Source organism: Suricata suricatta, chromosome 9, assembly GCF_006229205.1.
Source record: "Suricata suricatta isolate VVHF042 chromosome 9, meerkat_22Aug2017_6uvM2_HiC, whole genome shotgun sequence".
Lineage (NCBI taxonomy): Eukaryota > Metazoa > Chordata > Mammalia > Carnivora > Herpestidae > Suricata > Suricata suricatta.
In genome coordinates this window covers 121642813-121657155 of record NC_043708.1, presented here as the reverse complement: position 1 = coordinate 121657155, position 14343 = coordinate 121642813, and the positions used below count along the sequence as shown (strand labels likewise).

Sequence of the window (14343 nt, the reverse complement as noted above, 5' to 3'; positions counted from 1 at the left end):
CATAACGTGTATTGGTTTCCTATTAAAACGAAAAGAACACCTGTTCACTGTACAAATTTGAGTTATCACTTTAGAGTATACAAAAGAAAAGAATCACTCCACATTTTTGAAGTTTTCCCATTAGGCCTTTTCTCTGTCAATATATACATCCCCTTCTAAGCTGCACTCATGTTGTGCATAGAGTTTCGTAACTTGTTTCCTATTCTTATTAATACATGAACAATGTCCCATGTTGTAGAATTGTCTTCAGTAAGATGAGCTTTAGTGAATACAGAATATAGTGCTATAGTTCATTTTTTTCTCTTAATTCATTTCTTTTGTGAGATGACTAATAAATATAAAGGACATTAGCATATGTACAGTTTACATAGTAATTATAATAGGAATGCTAAGGTAAAGAAACAATATTTAGTGGACCCCAGAAACTCTTTTCTTGACAGATTCAACCACTATCCTGTCTTTATGATAATTCTCTCCATATTTTTCTTAGTAGTTCTACCATCTGTGCCTTTATCTCTAGACAATTAAATGCTGTTTAGTTTGGCTGTTGTTTTTAATTTGATGTGAATAGAAACATAATGTCTTTCTGCTGACTTTTTCATTCACTTGTGGATTCATCTAGTGTCACATGTAACAATAGATTATTAGTTTTCATTGCTATATATAGTATACCTTATGTCAGTATGTGCTTAGTCTATTTATTCATCCACTTTTATTGTTTGGGAACCTTTGAGTTGTTTCCAATATTTGGCGATCATGAGCAATGCTATTATGAGCATTCTTGTATATAAATCCTAGCACACATCCATTTCTGCTGGGTACATACTTATGAGTAGAATTGCTCGTAAGACAGTAGATGTGTCATCAACTTGATTAGATAATGTGAAACTTGTTTCCAGAGTGTCTATCCCAATATACATTCCTGTCAACAGTAGATGAGCTTTCATTCCTCCCTGTGTCCACCAACACTAAGATCATCTGTTAGACTTGAAAATGTTTTACTCCTCTACTGGGGTGTTAGAGTTTCTCACTGTGGTTTTAGTTCACATGCTCCCGATTCTTAATAAAATTGAGTATCTTTTAATGTTCCTTAGTTATTTAAATTTCCTTCATTGTGGAATTCTTGTGAGATCTTTTGCCCATTTGCTGTGGGTCATCTCTCTTGTTCTTACTGTCTTGTAGGAATGCTTTATGTATTCCAAATATAAGTACTTTGTCAGTCATATGTGTTGCAAATAACTTCTCCTGGTCTATGACTTGTCTTTTTATTCCTTTTATGATGCCTTTTGATGTGCATGAATGTATTAGTCTTCTTGGTTAGTACATTTTTGGGATTTTGTTTATGAAACCCTCCCTAACCCCCAGATCAAACAGATATTTTCCATGTTCATTTCTAAAAGGATGTTCACATTCAGGTTTTTAAGCCACCTTTAAGTTTTCTGCAAATGGCATAAAGTTGGATCATCTTCTACTCAGCTTTGAGTCCCAGCACGAACTGCAGGCCACCCTGTAACATTTCATGTCTACATATGCACACACCTACTTCTGAGCTCTTCAGTCTGTCCCACTGATCTGTGTGTGTGTGTGTGTGTGTGTGTGTGTGTGTGTGTGTGTCCAGGCTTTATTTACACACCACTATCGCAGAAAAGTGTGGGCAGAATTGTGTCCTGAAGACAAGTGTCTCCTCCGCACCACTATTTCCTGTTGCCCCTTGGTGTTCCCTCACTCAAACAGCAGGCCGAGGAGATACCCACTAACTCAAGGGATGATTGTTACAGCAGAACACTGATGATAAATAGTCAAGGTTCTTGACTTTTGAATTTCAAAAAAAGGTTTTAATGTTTAATTTTTAGAGAGAGAGAGAGAGAGAGAGAGAGCAAGCAGGGGAGGAAGAGAGAAAGAGGGAGACACAGAATATGAAGCAGCCTCCAGGCTCCAAGCTGTCAGCATAGAGCCCGAGGTGGGGCTTGAACTCAAGAACCATGAGATCATGACTTGAGCCAAAGTCGAACACTTAACTGACAGCCACCCAGGCGCCCCTTGACTTTTGATTTTCAAAAGGACACAGAGAAGTCAGAGATGAGATGCCCATGAGATGGCACCCCTTAGGTGAGGAGGAGGAGAAGCAAGGGGCAGAGCACAGGTTTGGGGTGGGCTTCCTCTCTCTGGACCATCTCTCTTGAATCCTTATTTTCTTGGGAATCTAAGAGCAGTGGGAACTGATGTCCCCAACCTGAGTAGGACTGGGTATATCAGTAAGACTCCAGATTTATCCTTGTGCCTGGCAATGTTGGGATAGTGAAGCAGAAGTCCAGAAGGTAACAAATGTTCCCTGAAAATGACAAATGGCACTCCTTGTATCAATTTTGGTAAGTTTGCTTCCATTTCGTTCTGTTATTGAATTTGTTAACATAAAGTTAATATTAATATTCTCTTATTACTCTTTTAATAAAGTAATGAATTACTCTAGTAATTATCACTGCAGGATCTGTAGTGATATCCTCTGTTTCATTTCTGATTTTAGTAAATTGTGTTTTGTTCTGGTTTTTTCCTGATTAGTTTTATAGTTGTTTGCTAATTTCTTTAATCTTTTTTAAAAATCCTTTTTAAAATTTATTTTGAGAGAGAGAGAGTGAGAGAGAAAGAGAACACAAGCATGGGAGGGACAGAGAGAGGGAGAGAGAGAATCCCAAGCAGGCTCTGCACTGTCAGCACAGAGCCTGATGTAGGGCTCAAACTCATAAACCATAAGACCATGACTTGAGCCAAAATCAAGAGTTGGATGCTTAACTGACTGAGCCACCCAGGCACCCTAATTTCTTTAATCTTAAAAAAACCTTTTTGCAATTTCTAGTACGTGATTAAGTCCATCCACTGAATTCTTCATTTCAGATATTGTATTCAGAATATCTAGGAAATTCGTTTTTCTTTTTCCTGTGTCTCAATTAAGATTCCCCATCTAGTCACTCCTTGAATATTTTATAATAGCTGCATTAAAGACTTGTCTGATCATTAGAGGTGCTGGGGGCAGGGGCTCAATCAGTTAAGTGTCCAACTTTTGCTCAGGTCATGGTCTCGCAGTTCATGAGTGTGAGCCCCACATCAGGCTCTGTGCTGACAGCTCAGAGCCTGGAGTCTGGTTCAGAGTCTGTGTCTCCCTCTCACTCTACCCCTCCCCCACTCACACTCTGTCTCTCTCAAAAATGAACATTAAAAAACATTTAAACTCTTGTCTGATCATTTGAATACCTGGCTCATAGCAGGTCTGTTTCTATGGCCTGGGTTTTCCCTTGACTATGGGTCACATTTCTCTGTTTTTTCACACATGTCTGCTAATCAAAAGTTACCAGTCAGGTGTGGCAGCCAGTCAAGCAGCATATCTTAACAAGAAACCCCCATATCAGTATTAGAACTTAACCTTAAAAGGGGTCCAGGATGGAAGTGGGCAGTGCTGACTGAAAGTCTACCAAAGGCACTAAGAAAGATTTGCCTGAGAGGGAAATCCTAGACCTCATCAATGAGGTTGTGCAAACTCTGGATTCTGTTATCTTCCTCTGAAGAGTGTTGATTTTGTGAATATCTGCTAAATTCCTAGCTGACCATCTTGATTTTGTGGAGGCTTGTTTTTCACACTTATGCAGGGAAGTATGTTTTGATTTTGCCATTAAATCTGAGACATAGTCTTGCTCCTAATATGCAGCCCCTTGGGGTTTTAATGGAAATCTCCCACAATTTAGTGGGATTCTAACTCCCAACTCTGACTCCAATGTAGAGGGAAACAGCTGAAATTTTTGATTAGCTTTCCCTGCCTTACAGCTTATTGTTTTTTACTGTATTCCTTGGAGTTTCTCCCATTGCAAGCACATCTTAGGAGAAACTGACTCCAGAAACAGAGTTGATGTGCAGATTTGGAGCTTCCCTCCTTCATGTCTCCCTGCTTCCTAGGATTCCCTACTTCCACCTCCAGCTGCTCTATCAACTCTAGACTCCATCTTTAGTAAATAGGAGAACTTTCTGAGTCCCTATCCCCCGGTGCTCTGTGGCCAGGAGACTGCCCTCCAGGAAGCAGCAAGATAAATAATATGTGTAATTATAACAATGTGTAGTTCCATCTTTTGAGGACCAACTCTCCTCTGGTATCTGCCTGACTTCTGCCACTCTCCAGGGTCCTCAAGTCTTCAAATATTTTTTTCTGTGTGTAAGCATTTGCTACTTTGTCAATAGTTTGTCATCACTATCAGTGGAAGAATGAGTCTTATATAAGGTACTCCATCATTACTGCAACTTTAATTCTTCTGAATACTGTGTATATTGAAAAGAAAATGTTTTAGGGCACCTGGGTGGCTCAGTCGGTTAAGCCTCCGACTTCGGCTCAGGTCAGATCTCACATTCCTGGGTTCGAGCCCCACGTCAGGCTCTGTGCTGACAGCTAGCTCAAGGCCTGGAGCCTGCTTTCGGTTCTGTGTCTCCTTCTCTCTCTGCCCCTCCCCCTCTCATGCTCTGTCTCTCTCTGTATCAAAAATAAATAAAAACATTAAAAAAAATTTTTAAAAAAGAAAAGAAAATGTTTTTACTGTATCTATATTGAATTGTATGCTTTAGGAATCTTAAAAACATCAGCATTTAAAAAGATAGAGAAAAATTAAAAGATAAAGTATTTATGCATTCTGTCTTTTTTTATGGTTCTGAAAACACACCATTCAGTGGGTTCCCACATCCTGGTATTTTGTGAATGCTCTAAATCGAGCACCTTAAATTTCCCTGACAAGTAGATACACTACCTTTTGCACCCCACAAGCCATGGATTTTGGTGGGCGGTGGGGAGGAGACTGATCTGGTGTGAATTTTGGATCTGCCATTTACTAGCTCTGTGACCTTGAGCATATCACCAAAATTCTTTTTGAGCTTCCATCCCTCCCCTGTAAATTGAGGTCAGAATACTGATCTCACAGAGATTAAGGGAACAGTAAATGAAGTAACATATAAAATGCCTGGCACTTAGTAACTGTTCCATAAATGTTAGTTTCATGACTCAAGAGGGAGAGCATTCCACATCTCTGAAGTAAGTAAGGTTCTTGTTCCTACAGTTCGTACTGAAAGCCATTTGATTGTTTTCACCAAGAAACTGGATGTCCCAGGCTGTCTGTATAGAAATATTTCATCTTCGTAGTTATTTCCCCTTGGCAAACAACCCAGCCAAGAGCCTAGAATAGAAGAGAAACTAACACTGGCCCCTGGTGAGTCACAAAGGTGAATGAGCCTCAGTCTGGGCCAGGCTGGGTGGCAGCTGGGCAACCAGCTGGTAGAGACAAGAAGCTCCCAGCCAGGAGTTAGGACCTGCAAGGGTGAGTGGAACGGGCCTAGGATCGGGGGAGTTGGCATGATGAAACCCCATCTAAGGTACTCAGATGGGCCTGAGTGATGAGAGTTAGGTAACATTGCCACAGAGTCTGCAAGTCTGCCCCAGACAGACGAGGCGGGCATCCCAGCACAGGATGCCAGCTGGGCCAAAGCTTGCAGTTTAAGAAGGATTTCCTGTCTCCTCTTGGGGAGGGAGGTGTGGTGATGGGGGCAGAGGTTGCCGGGCTCAGATGAAGCCCTTTGGAGGCAGGCCAAGCAGAGCCTTGGGCCAGTCAGGGCTTATGTCTGGACTTGAACCGGGGTCATGTGTAAGCAAGGAAATATGGATTAAGTTTTGTCTTTTTAAGAAGAGTCCAGTAGCCAAGAAGCAACTGGACAGGGAGTGCAGAAAACGGGCCAGACTCACCCAATACGGGCCTCTTTGTGGGGAGACGATGGGGTGCGGGAGGGGGCCACCTTGATGACTCTACATCCAGGAGGGATTGTGGAATTTGATGAGTCACCGGATACAGCTCTGGAAGGAGTTTTGAGCAACTGCAACTCTAGGTGGGGACACGGTGTGGGGGTGATGTGTTCACAGAAACCAAGTGACAGGAGCTGAACCGGGTTCTGTGAATTCTTCCACAATCGCTGCCCATTCTAGAGGAGGAAGCAGAGTTCTGGCACAGGTGGCCTGTCTGAAGCCCCCCGGGGGCTGGCACACTCGCATCGGGTCCGGACCATTGTCTGTGCGCCTGCTGCCAACCAGCGCACACCAGTCCTGCGCTGCTAAGCCCAGCTCCACAAACAGACAAGGAAAGAAGAGAAAGCCTGACCTGAAGCATCACCATACTCCCACCGCGGCCAATGGCAGGCTACCGACTGTGGAGCTGGGGAAGCCGCCCCTGCCGCCTGTCATGAGCCAGCACCAGTGGGCACTCGCTGGTCCCAGCCTGCGCTAGCCAGTGCCAGCTCACTCTGGCCCACCACTGACCCAAGCCCAGGTCTGTGCTTCTGGGCCCCTTGCCCACCACAAGGCCAAACCAAACACCTCACTAGTAACCCAATTCTTTGTAGTTCTATTTCCTGGCCTTCACCCCAAACTCCCTCGTGTTTATATAACCACAGATTGGTGCATCAAATGGGCCACTGGGAACAGCAGGGTAGAATTGCTGCCCCCTATCCGTCCCCACCTTCCAGGCCCTGCTATTTCAGGATGCGCAGTTTGGCGATTTCTGCCAGAACCGTATTCAAGCAGCGAATCTCCCACAGAGAGGCTTTTTTTCCCCGAGAGGACACGGGAAACAGCTGCAGCCGACCACGCGAATCTGGTTTTCACACTCGCCTGGCAGCGCTCCCACGTCGGCCGGGCCAAGAGCTGCCCACCCTTCAGAGCCCCACCGCAGCGGTTTCTGTCCCAAGCGCACTCCTGGTGTCACAGTCTGAAGACGGGCTCAGTTTGCACAGCATCTGTCTTCACAGTTGGCAGACGATTCCTTTTAAGACGATCGGTAGCATTTAAAAAAAATTTTTTCTTTAGGGGGTGCCTGGGTGGCCACTTTCAGCTCAGATCATGATCTCACAGTTTGTGAGTTCCAGCCCCACGTCAGGCTCAGAGCCTGGAGCCTGCTTCGGATCCTGTGTCTCCCTCTCTCTGCCCCTCCCCTGCTCGCTCTCTGCTTCTCTCTCAGAAATAAACCTTTAAGAAATGTTTGTTTTTGATAGAGACAGAGAGAAGACGAGTAGGAGAGGGCAGAGAGAGAGAGAGAGAGAGAGTGAGAAACAGAATTCCAAGCAGGCTCTGCGCTTTTAGTGCAGAGCCAGAGGCAGGGCTCAAACTCACGAACCTGAGATCATGACCTGAGCTGAAATCAAGAGTCAGACACTTAACCGACTGAGACATCCAGGTGCTCCTGCTGCAGTATTTTAGTTCCAAACCCATGCCAGTCCATACGTGTCATATTTTCTCCCCAGTCTTGTAGTTTGTGGACATTCTCCTCTCAATTTGGGACTGGGTGGAGGCAGAAATAGGCAAACACGGAGCTCCAGAAATAGGGCAAGCAGAACCCTCCTGACCGAGCACTTCTATGAGTAAAAAGGGGAGGGGCTTGGGGTGAAATGGAGTGATTCGGTGAGAAACTCACTCCCAAAGCAACACGGGGGCAGCTGTTGGCTGAGGCAATGACTGCGAGGGAAAGGGCAGCTTCGGGCCTTTGGCCAGGAGGTGAGAGTGGTGACAGAGCACTGCAGGCCATGCACTACCCAGAGGGTCCCCAGTGGGGTTGGAAATGGAAGCCAAGCATCCTCCTAGCTCGGAAAGACCTGGCAGCCAAGATTAGCTCCTGAGCAGACTCCGTGGCCAAGCCTGCCCGGCAACTCCCCACAGACCCATGGGACACCGTCTGGGGCTGGACAGGGCTTTCCTATCCTGCCAAGCTGGCGGGACATAAAGGTCACATCCTCATGAGGACGTGGCCCAGCCAGGGACTGCGTTGAGAGTCTGCCTCTCAAAGAAACTGGGCCTGGCGAGTTTTTGCTGGAAGGCACATCCTTTTGGGAGAAGGAAAGGCCCCGTCCCCAAATCTAATTTTAAAGAAAGTCTGTGAATCATAACCTAAACCGCTCATTACCAATGACCACATGGCCATCGACCTCGGCCCTCGGCCTGCTCCAGCCAGTGGAAAAGCCATGAAGGTCGCTGCCGTGAGCACTGGCCTTCCTTGAGCCAGAGACCCTCTCAGAGATCTCCAGCTCGCCAAGGCCCAATAGTGAGCCTCATGAGATGCTCCATGTCACCCTTCATCACCTGCCCCTACAAGTGACGATTGTCCACAATCCTATCCCGCAGCCAATGCCACCCTCAAACCCAGTTACACGCTTTGGTATCCAAACAGCACAGATGCCAAATGACATGACATACATTATTGTTATGATATAATATAAATATGTAAGGAATCCTCAAAACTTGTCTGGAACATAGGTAAGTGGTCAGTAGTTTCATCTTTGAATACTGAAATTAACTCTCATCTGTGTTAAACGGATGGGTCACCCACCCCAAAACGCAGACTCCCTTCCAGCTGCACAGAGGGATGCCCGGCGCCTCTGGTCACGTCCACCCCTCGCCCGGCACCCCCGCTGCCTTGTGAAGTCTGGAAAGAGCCACTCTTGATCTCAAGCTGGCCACGTCCATTCCTGACCCCTGCCCTTTGGCCTCCTGGGTCAGTGAACGCCTATGGCCCAGGGATGGACAAATGTACCTCATCCCCAAACAGGCCGTCTGTCTGGAACTTGCCTCTCTTCACTCCCTGACTCATCAATAAATCTGTCTGCCTCTCTTCTCGCTTCGTAGTGACTCAGGTTGTATACTCAGAGTTGGGTCTGTGGAGTTGCTGTTCCCATGGGATGGTGTAACCAAGATACCGTGTGCAACATTCCGTAGCATTTCTTGAAGGCCAGTTGGCCGAGTTCAAGTTTATTTTTAAAAGGATTTATTAGAAGTGCTGGTAGGGACAAAATGTCAACGTTGACCAAGTAAAATACCAAATGGCTTAGTGTTGTATCAGAAATAGCCAGACACCAAGTCCCCCAACCCTTGAGGTGGCCCACTTCTGGGAATCTGATGGTCCAACGGCAAAACGGGCCGCGTGCAAACGACACTTCCTGCAGTGTTACTTGGGATACAATGTGAGGCACTCGAGATGGTCAACATTGGGAAAATCCTCAACGTTAACAGAGGCGGCAGCCTTTAATGATGATTTCAAAGGACTCAAAAATGAGTTTTAAGGGTATGCAGTGGGGAAGCAGGGAAAGTTGCCCCACTGAATGTACACCAAACTATAAGTGCGTTATAAAAACTCCAGGGGAACCTGCCAAAGTGCGAGCAGGATGGTGGGAGACGAAGGTCTTCCCTTCTTGACTCAATTTCCCTGTATCCATATTTTCATATTGTGATGAATCACATTGTTATTCACAAAGGGAAGCAGATAAAAATCCAAAAGGCTTCCTTCACAACACTTTGAATGCATATTCTAGAACATTTCTAGCTTTGGGAGGGCATTTTGAACCTATGAAGTTTCCCTTTTAATTTTGTAACAGGAAGTAAACCTTCGCCTAAAGAAAGACCCAAACTTAATTTGGAATACATTTGAAGGTCATGTTGAGATTTGGCTACAAGTGTGCTCCTTCCTCCAGTGGGAATGTGTATGTCGCATCAAGCTGGGGGTGCAGGGGGCTGTGGCCCAACACGGATGTTGAGTTGGGGGAAATCGGCCAAGAGGAAGAGAAGGTGGCAGCCAGAGGCATTGCCGGCTCATGACAACCTGCTCGATAGAGGAAAACTCATTACAGATGCACCAGTTCTAGTAAGTACACTCCAGCGCTTACCTATTTGGCATTATTGAATGACTTGATCAATTTCTTGTATTTTCTTATTAGAAATCAAGTCAGGCATAGGGGTGCCTGGGTGGCTCAGTCAGTTGAGCATACAACTTCGGCTCAGGTCATGATCTCACAGTTCACTAGCTCGAGCCCCCCGCATCGGGCTCTGTGCTGACAGCTCAGGGCCTGGAGCCAGCTTCGGATTCTGTGTCCTCCTCTCTCTCTGCAACCCCCTTCACACTTGCGCTCTTCCTCTCTCAAAAACAAACATTTTTTCAGAAGTTAAGAAGAAAAAAAAAGAAACGAGTCAGGCAGAGGTGCCTGGGTGGCTCAGTTGGTTGAGGGACTGATGCTTGATTTTGGGTTAGGACATGATCTCACAGTTCATGAGATCCAGCCTTGAGTCGTGCTTTATGCTGACAGCACATGGCCTGCTTCAGATTCTCTGCTCCTCCCCTGCTCCCGCTCTCAAAATAAATAAACTAAAAAAAAAAAAATATATATATATATATGTATATATATATACATATATATATATATCAGGCATAATTGACATCTCATTTTAAAGAAAATGCAGCTATATTGTTCTTCAAAGGACAAAATTTTGTGCTTTTTAAAAGTTTATTAAAATAAAATAAATAAAAAAGTTTATTTATTTTGGGAGAGAGAGGAGAGACCATGAGGAAGGGAGGGGCAGAGAGAAAGAGAGAATCCCAAGCAGGCTCCATGCTGCCAATACAGAGCCCGATGTGGGGCTCAAACCCACGACACCGTGAGATCATGACCTGAGCCAAAATCAAGCCAGGTGTTTAACCAACTGAGCTACCCAGGCGCCCCCAAAATTTTGTTTTTGATTGTTGCTCTAAGACATGAAAACCCTCAAAACTGGAATGTAATCAAGGGTAAATAAACACATTAAACAGTATCTGAGGACAGGCATGTAAGTGGTTTAACTGCATTGGTGACAAGCCAGCCCCTAATCTGGTTTGCCATATGGTTTCTGGTTGAAGGGTTTTCTATCTCCCCCTCCTCCTTTCCCCCTGCCACATCGCTGCAAAAAACCCCGAAAAACCCTGAAGCATAGCAAAACTAACACGAGAAGTTGTGTTTTTTCCTACTGGAAGTCACACAAAATGAGTTGCTGTAATTTGATCCGAAGCATTGCAACATTGACACTTCCACTGCATTTGTAACAAGTTTGAGGAAGCAGATTTGGTATAAGCAGCCTTTTCCTTCAAGTGGGATGGAAGCCCATCCTTCGAGGGCCTGAAGAGCACATGGGACCCACTGAGGTAGGTACAGGCCTGTGCAGGCCCTGAGGCAGACAGGTCCCCTCCCCTCTGGTCCCCAGTCACCGCGGCACATAAGCTCCTTTGTTTGCAGCACAGATTACAGCAATTTATATGCAGTAACACAGCCTAATCCCCCAGGGCGGGCGCCAGCGCAGGTGTAGGAGGGCTGGCACTCGCTCCCCTCCACGACAGGAAAGCACAAGGGGAGACCCTGAAGTCTGGCGCTGTGGACAGAGTCCAGTGCGCAGGCAGCCCCGCAGGTGAAAGTTCACCTTCCGGGAGGACGGACCTTTTGTTAAAGGCAAGAGACCCGACATCAGAACGCCTCTGGAACCTACCACTGCCCTTAAGTGTTGTCCTCCTGCAGGTGACTCTTCAAGGGCATAGGATTGAGGCAAGATGTTGACTGTCATCTTGCTCAATCGCACATGACAAACGGTAAGCGTCCCCTAGCCTGCTGGGAGTGAAGATGTGCGTCCCCTGCACCTGCCGTCTGCCCAGCCAGCAGAGGCACCACACGCCCGCCGAATTGGGGGTGAGGCTGGGCGAGCTTCGTAAATAGGATGTGTCAAAAGGCTGAGCAGGAAGGGCGCACAGAGTCTTGGCCCACAGAAATCAAGAGCTTGATCCGATGGGCTGTTGGGAGTTCGGGGAGACTGGGGAAAGGTGTTTCAGAAAGTCAGGGCTACTTCTGTGTCCTGAACTCGAGAAGGGCCGCAGCTGTGGGTGCACCGGCAGCAGCTGCCCCTTCTGTCCTCAGCACCCCAGGACAGGGAATGCACCCCCTTCCTTCCCAGCTGCCTACTATGCAGCCAACAGGGATGGTCGTGTGACCTATAGCTTGTGACATGTGGCCCTGTCTCCAAACATCCAAGTCCCCTGGAATGTTATGGTCCACGTGCAAATTACGGCCTCATGTTGGCCCAGAAGAGCAGTGCTGGGAGAGCAATCCCACTGTCCAGGGGTGAGATGCCATGAACATCTGCCCCAGGAGACAAGACTCTCCCGCTCCCACTTGGGACAGGGCTCCCACACGTGCAGCCACAACGTCCAGAAGCCCACTCGGCCCCGCCGTGCCCTCCAGAAATATGCCCACCATCTCCTGTCCATCCATCAGATCAGGTCCACCTCTGTTGTGCAGTAACAAGAGGCCCAGGTGCCCGAGCAAGCAGGTGGTTCCCATTTGAGTAAATGAATTGTTTAAAATGCTACCAATCTTGTTCATGCACGATTCACACCACCCGTCCTACACAAAACCCGTGGTTCTTTGTGGGAGGGACCTCAGGGCTGGACGGTGAGAGGGAGGAGGAAGGCTCCATTTCCCCACTGTGCACGGCACTGTGATCTCTTCCCCCTTCCAACCATGTCCACGTATTATTCTTCATTTCTAGTTATCTGGTTTGTGGGGGTATGGGTCATTTTAGTGCTCTATTTAAAATAAAGCAGTGCATGCTAAGTATAAATAAGGTAACAATGAAACAAAGAGTATCTCAACTAGAAGGCCTTCAGAGTTTTAAGGGAAGAAGCAGTTACTTCTGGGTCATGAGTAGGGATGGGCCACGGGGTCAAAGCCAATGCCGTGCCAGGCCAGCTGGACATTCCACTGGGAGGAACCCACAGATGGGGGACCGTGCGCTAGCAGCAAGACCGGGGACAGCGTGCCAGGGCACTGCTGGGAAGAGGTCCAGATGCACTCGAGGGCCTGGGGTGAGCGAGACGTTACCGCGTGACCAGGGAATGCAGCCCAGCTGTGTCCCACCTATGCTGGAAGGGTCCAGGATGAACCCACGGTGGTCAGGGGCGGCGGGGGGGAGTTTCAGTCAGCTCCTGGAGGAGGAGTCCGGGTGGCCAGTGGGGTGGTGGGCAGAGAGGTCTCCAGACAGAGGCCCAAGTAGGAAAGAGACTAATGTCCCCACAAACTTAGAGCCCAGGAGGCTCCTGAGGAGGGGGCCCCCAGAGTCTGCTCTGTGGGCAGGAAGGCACTAAAGCTGCTGGATCCTGGCGGGACAGACAAGGAGAGGCCAGGAGGAGAGTGAACCAGGAGGCCAGCGGGCAGAGTCCGGGCATGGCACTACCGGAGAGGGGACCAGAAGGAAGGGGCCCTGCAGCACTCCTAAAGGCTGAATCTCGAGGGAGGGAGGGCGGTGCCTCCGTAAACACCCACACGGACATCAGGAAGTGGAACAGACTTGGGCAGGAGTGGGTGTAGGAAGGAAATGGTGAATGCTTCGAGGTGTCACCAAGATGCTGGATAGACATTCAAGTTCGATGAGGAAACTGCTCATACCCTGTCCAAAATCCTTCTAGTCACTAGCTAGTATGATGGAGAACTTACTTTGTCATCAGGATGCATACTGTGTTCTTCCTTACTGAAGAAAAAAAACGTCTGTGCCTTTTTTTCCAAAGAAAAACCAAACATCCCCACCAAGTAAATGACAATCAGGCCGAATGGCAGCAATTCCGCCTGTGAGCACAGTGTTATTATACTGGGTCTTAGCTGTCATTACACAGTAAATACCTGTCCCCGAGTGGAAGTGGCGTACACAAAGCTCGCTCCCTTGGCATCAGAGATCTAAACTTTTTTTGATTCTTGGATTACAGGGCAACCATGCACAATTCATCCTGTAGTTCGGTCTAGCCTAAAACCCCGAGAACGTCCATGCACACAGCAGCACGTGGGCACTGGTCAAAATGCAGATTCCAAGGGCCCAGGTGGTCCAATGTGGTGCCAGGAAGGTGCATCCGGACCCAGAGGCCAGATGGGGCCTGGAGTGGGTTTGAGGGCCCTGTTCTAGAGGACAAACAATGGACGGGCTGACGAGGGACAAAGGACAGGTCCACCGGAGAAATAAAAAGAGGAAGAGGCGCCTGGGAGTTCTGTTGCACTCCCCGCGGCAGTCTACATAAACACTCCCCTCAAATAACTGGAGAAACCTTATATATCGGTGTTTCAGCTCTTTACTCTCCAAATGTAATACAATTCTTTAGCTAAAACAGGAGTAAGGAGACAACATGGTCCTGAAAAGTACAATAGAAAAATACTGTGGACTGGTTTATTTTCCCGAGTGAGCAGCAGACTATTTACAAAGAAGCAGATCTCCAACGAGGCGTATTAAAATGGCAAGTCTATTACTGTTTGAAATCTAAATGAAAAAGAAAATTTATTAAGGCACATTTGATCTGTGAGTTTTTAAAACAAACGAACTTTCTGGTGTAATGACAGATTTCACTTTGTCCCCAAAACATGTGAGCACCAAAATTGTCAAAGAACACTTAATATTTAGTAAAACAGTAAGGAATGTAAAAATTGAGGAGGGAAAAGCGTTTTCAAAAG

At 47.0% G+C, this 14343-nt stretch overlaps 1 protein-coding gene across 1 annotated transcript in view; it reads right to left on the bottom strand.

Moving 5' to 3' along the window:
* Positions 1 to 12549: 12549 nt before the first annotated feature.
* The window catches only part of CHSY1 (chondroitin sulfate synthase 1), a 71305-nt gene continuing 69511 nt past the window's right edge, over positions 12550 to 14343 (bottom strand). Inside the window, 1 exon segment of the mRNA XM_029952284.1 lies at positions 12550 to 12711. Coding sequence (XP_029808144.1) covers positions 12550 to 12711 — 162 coding nt within the window.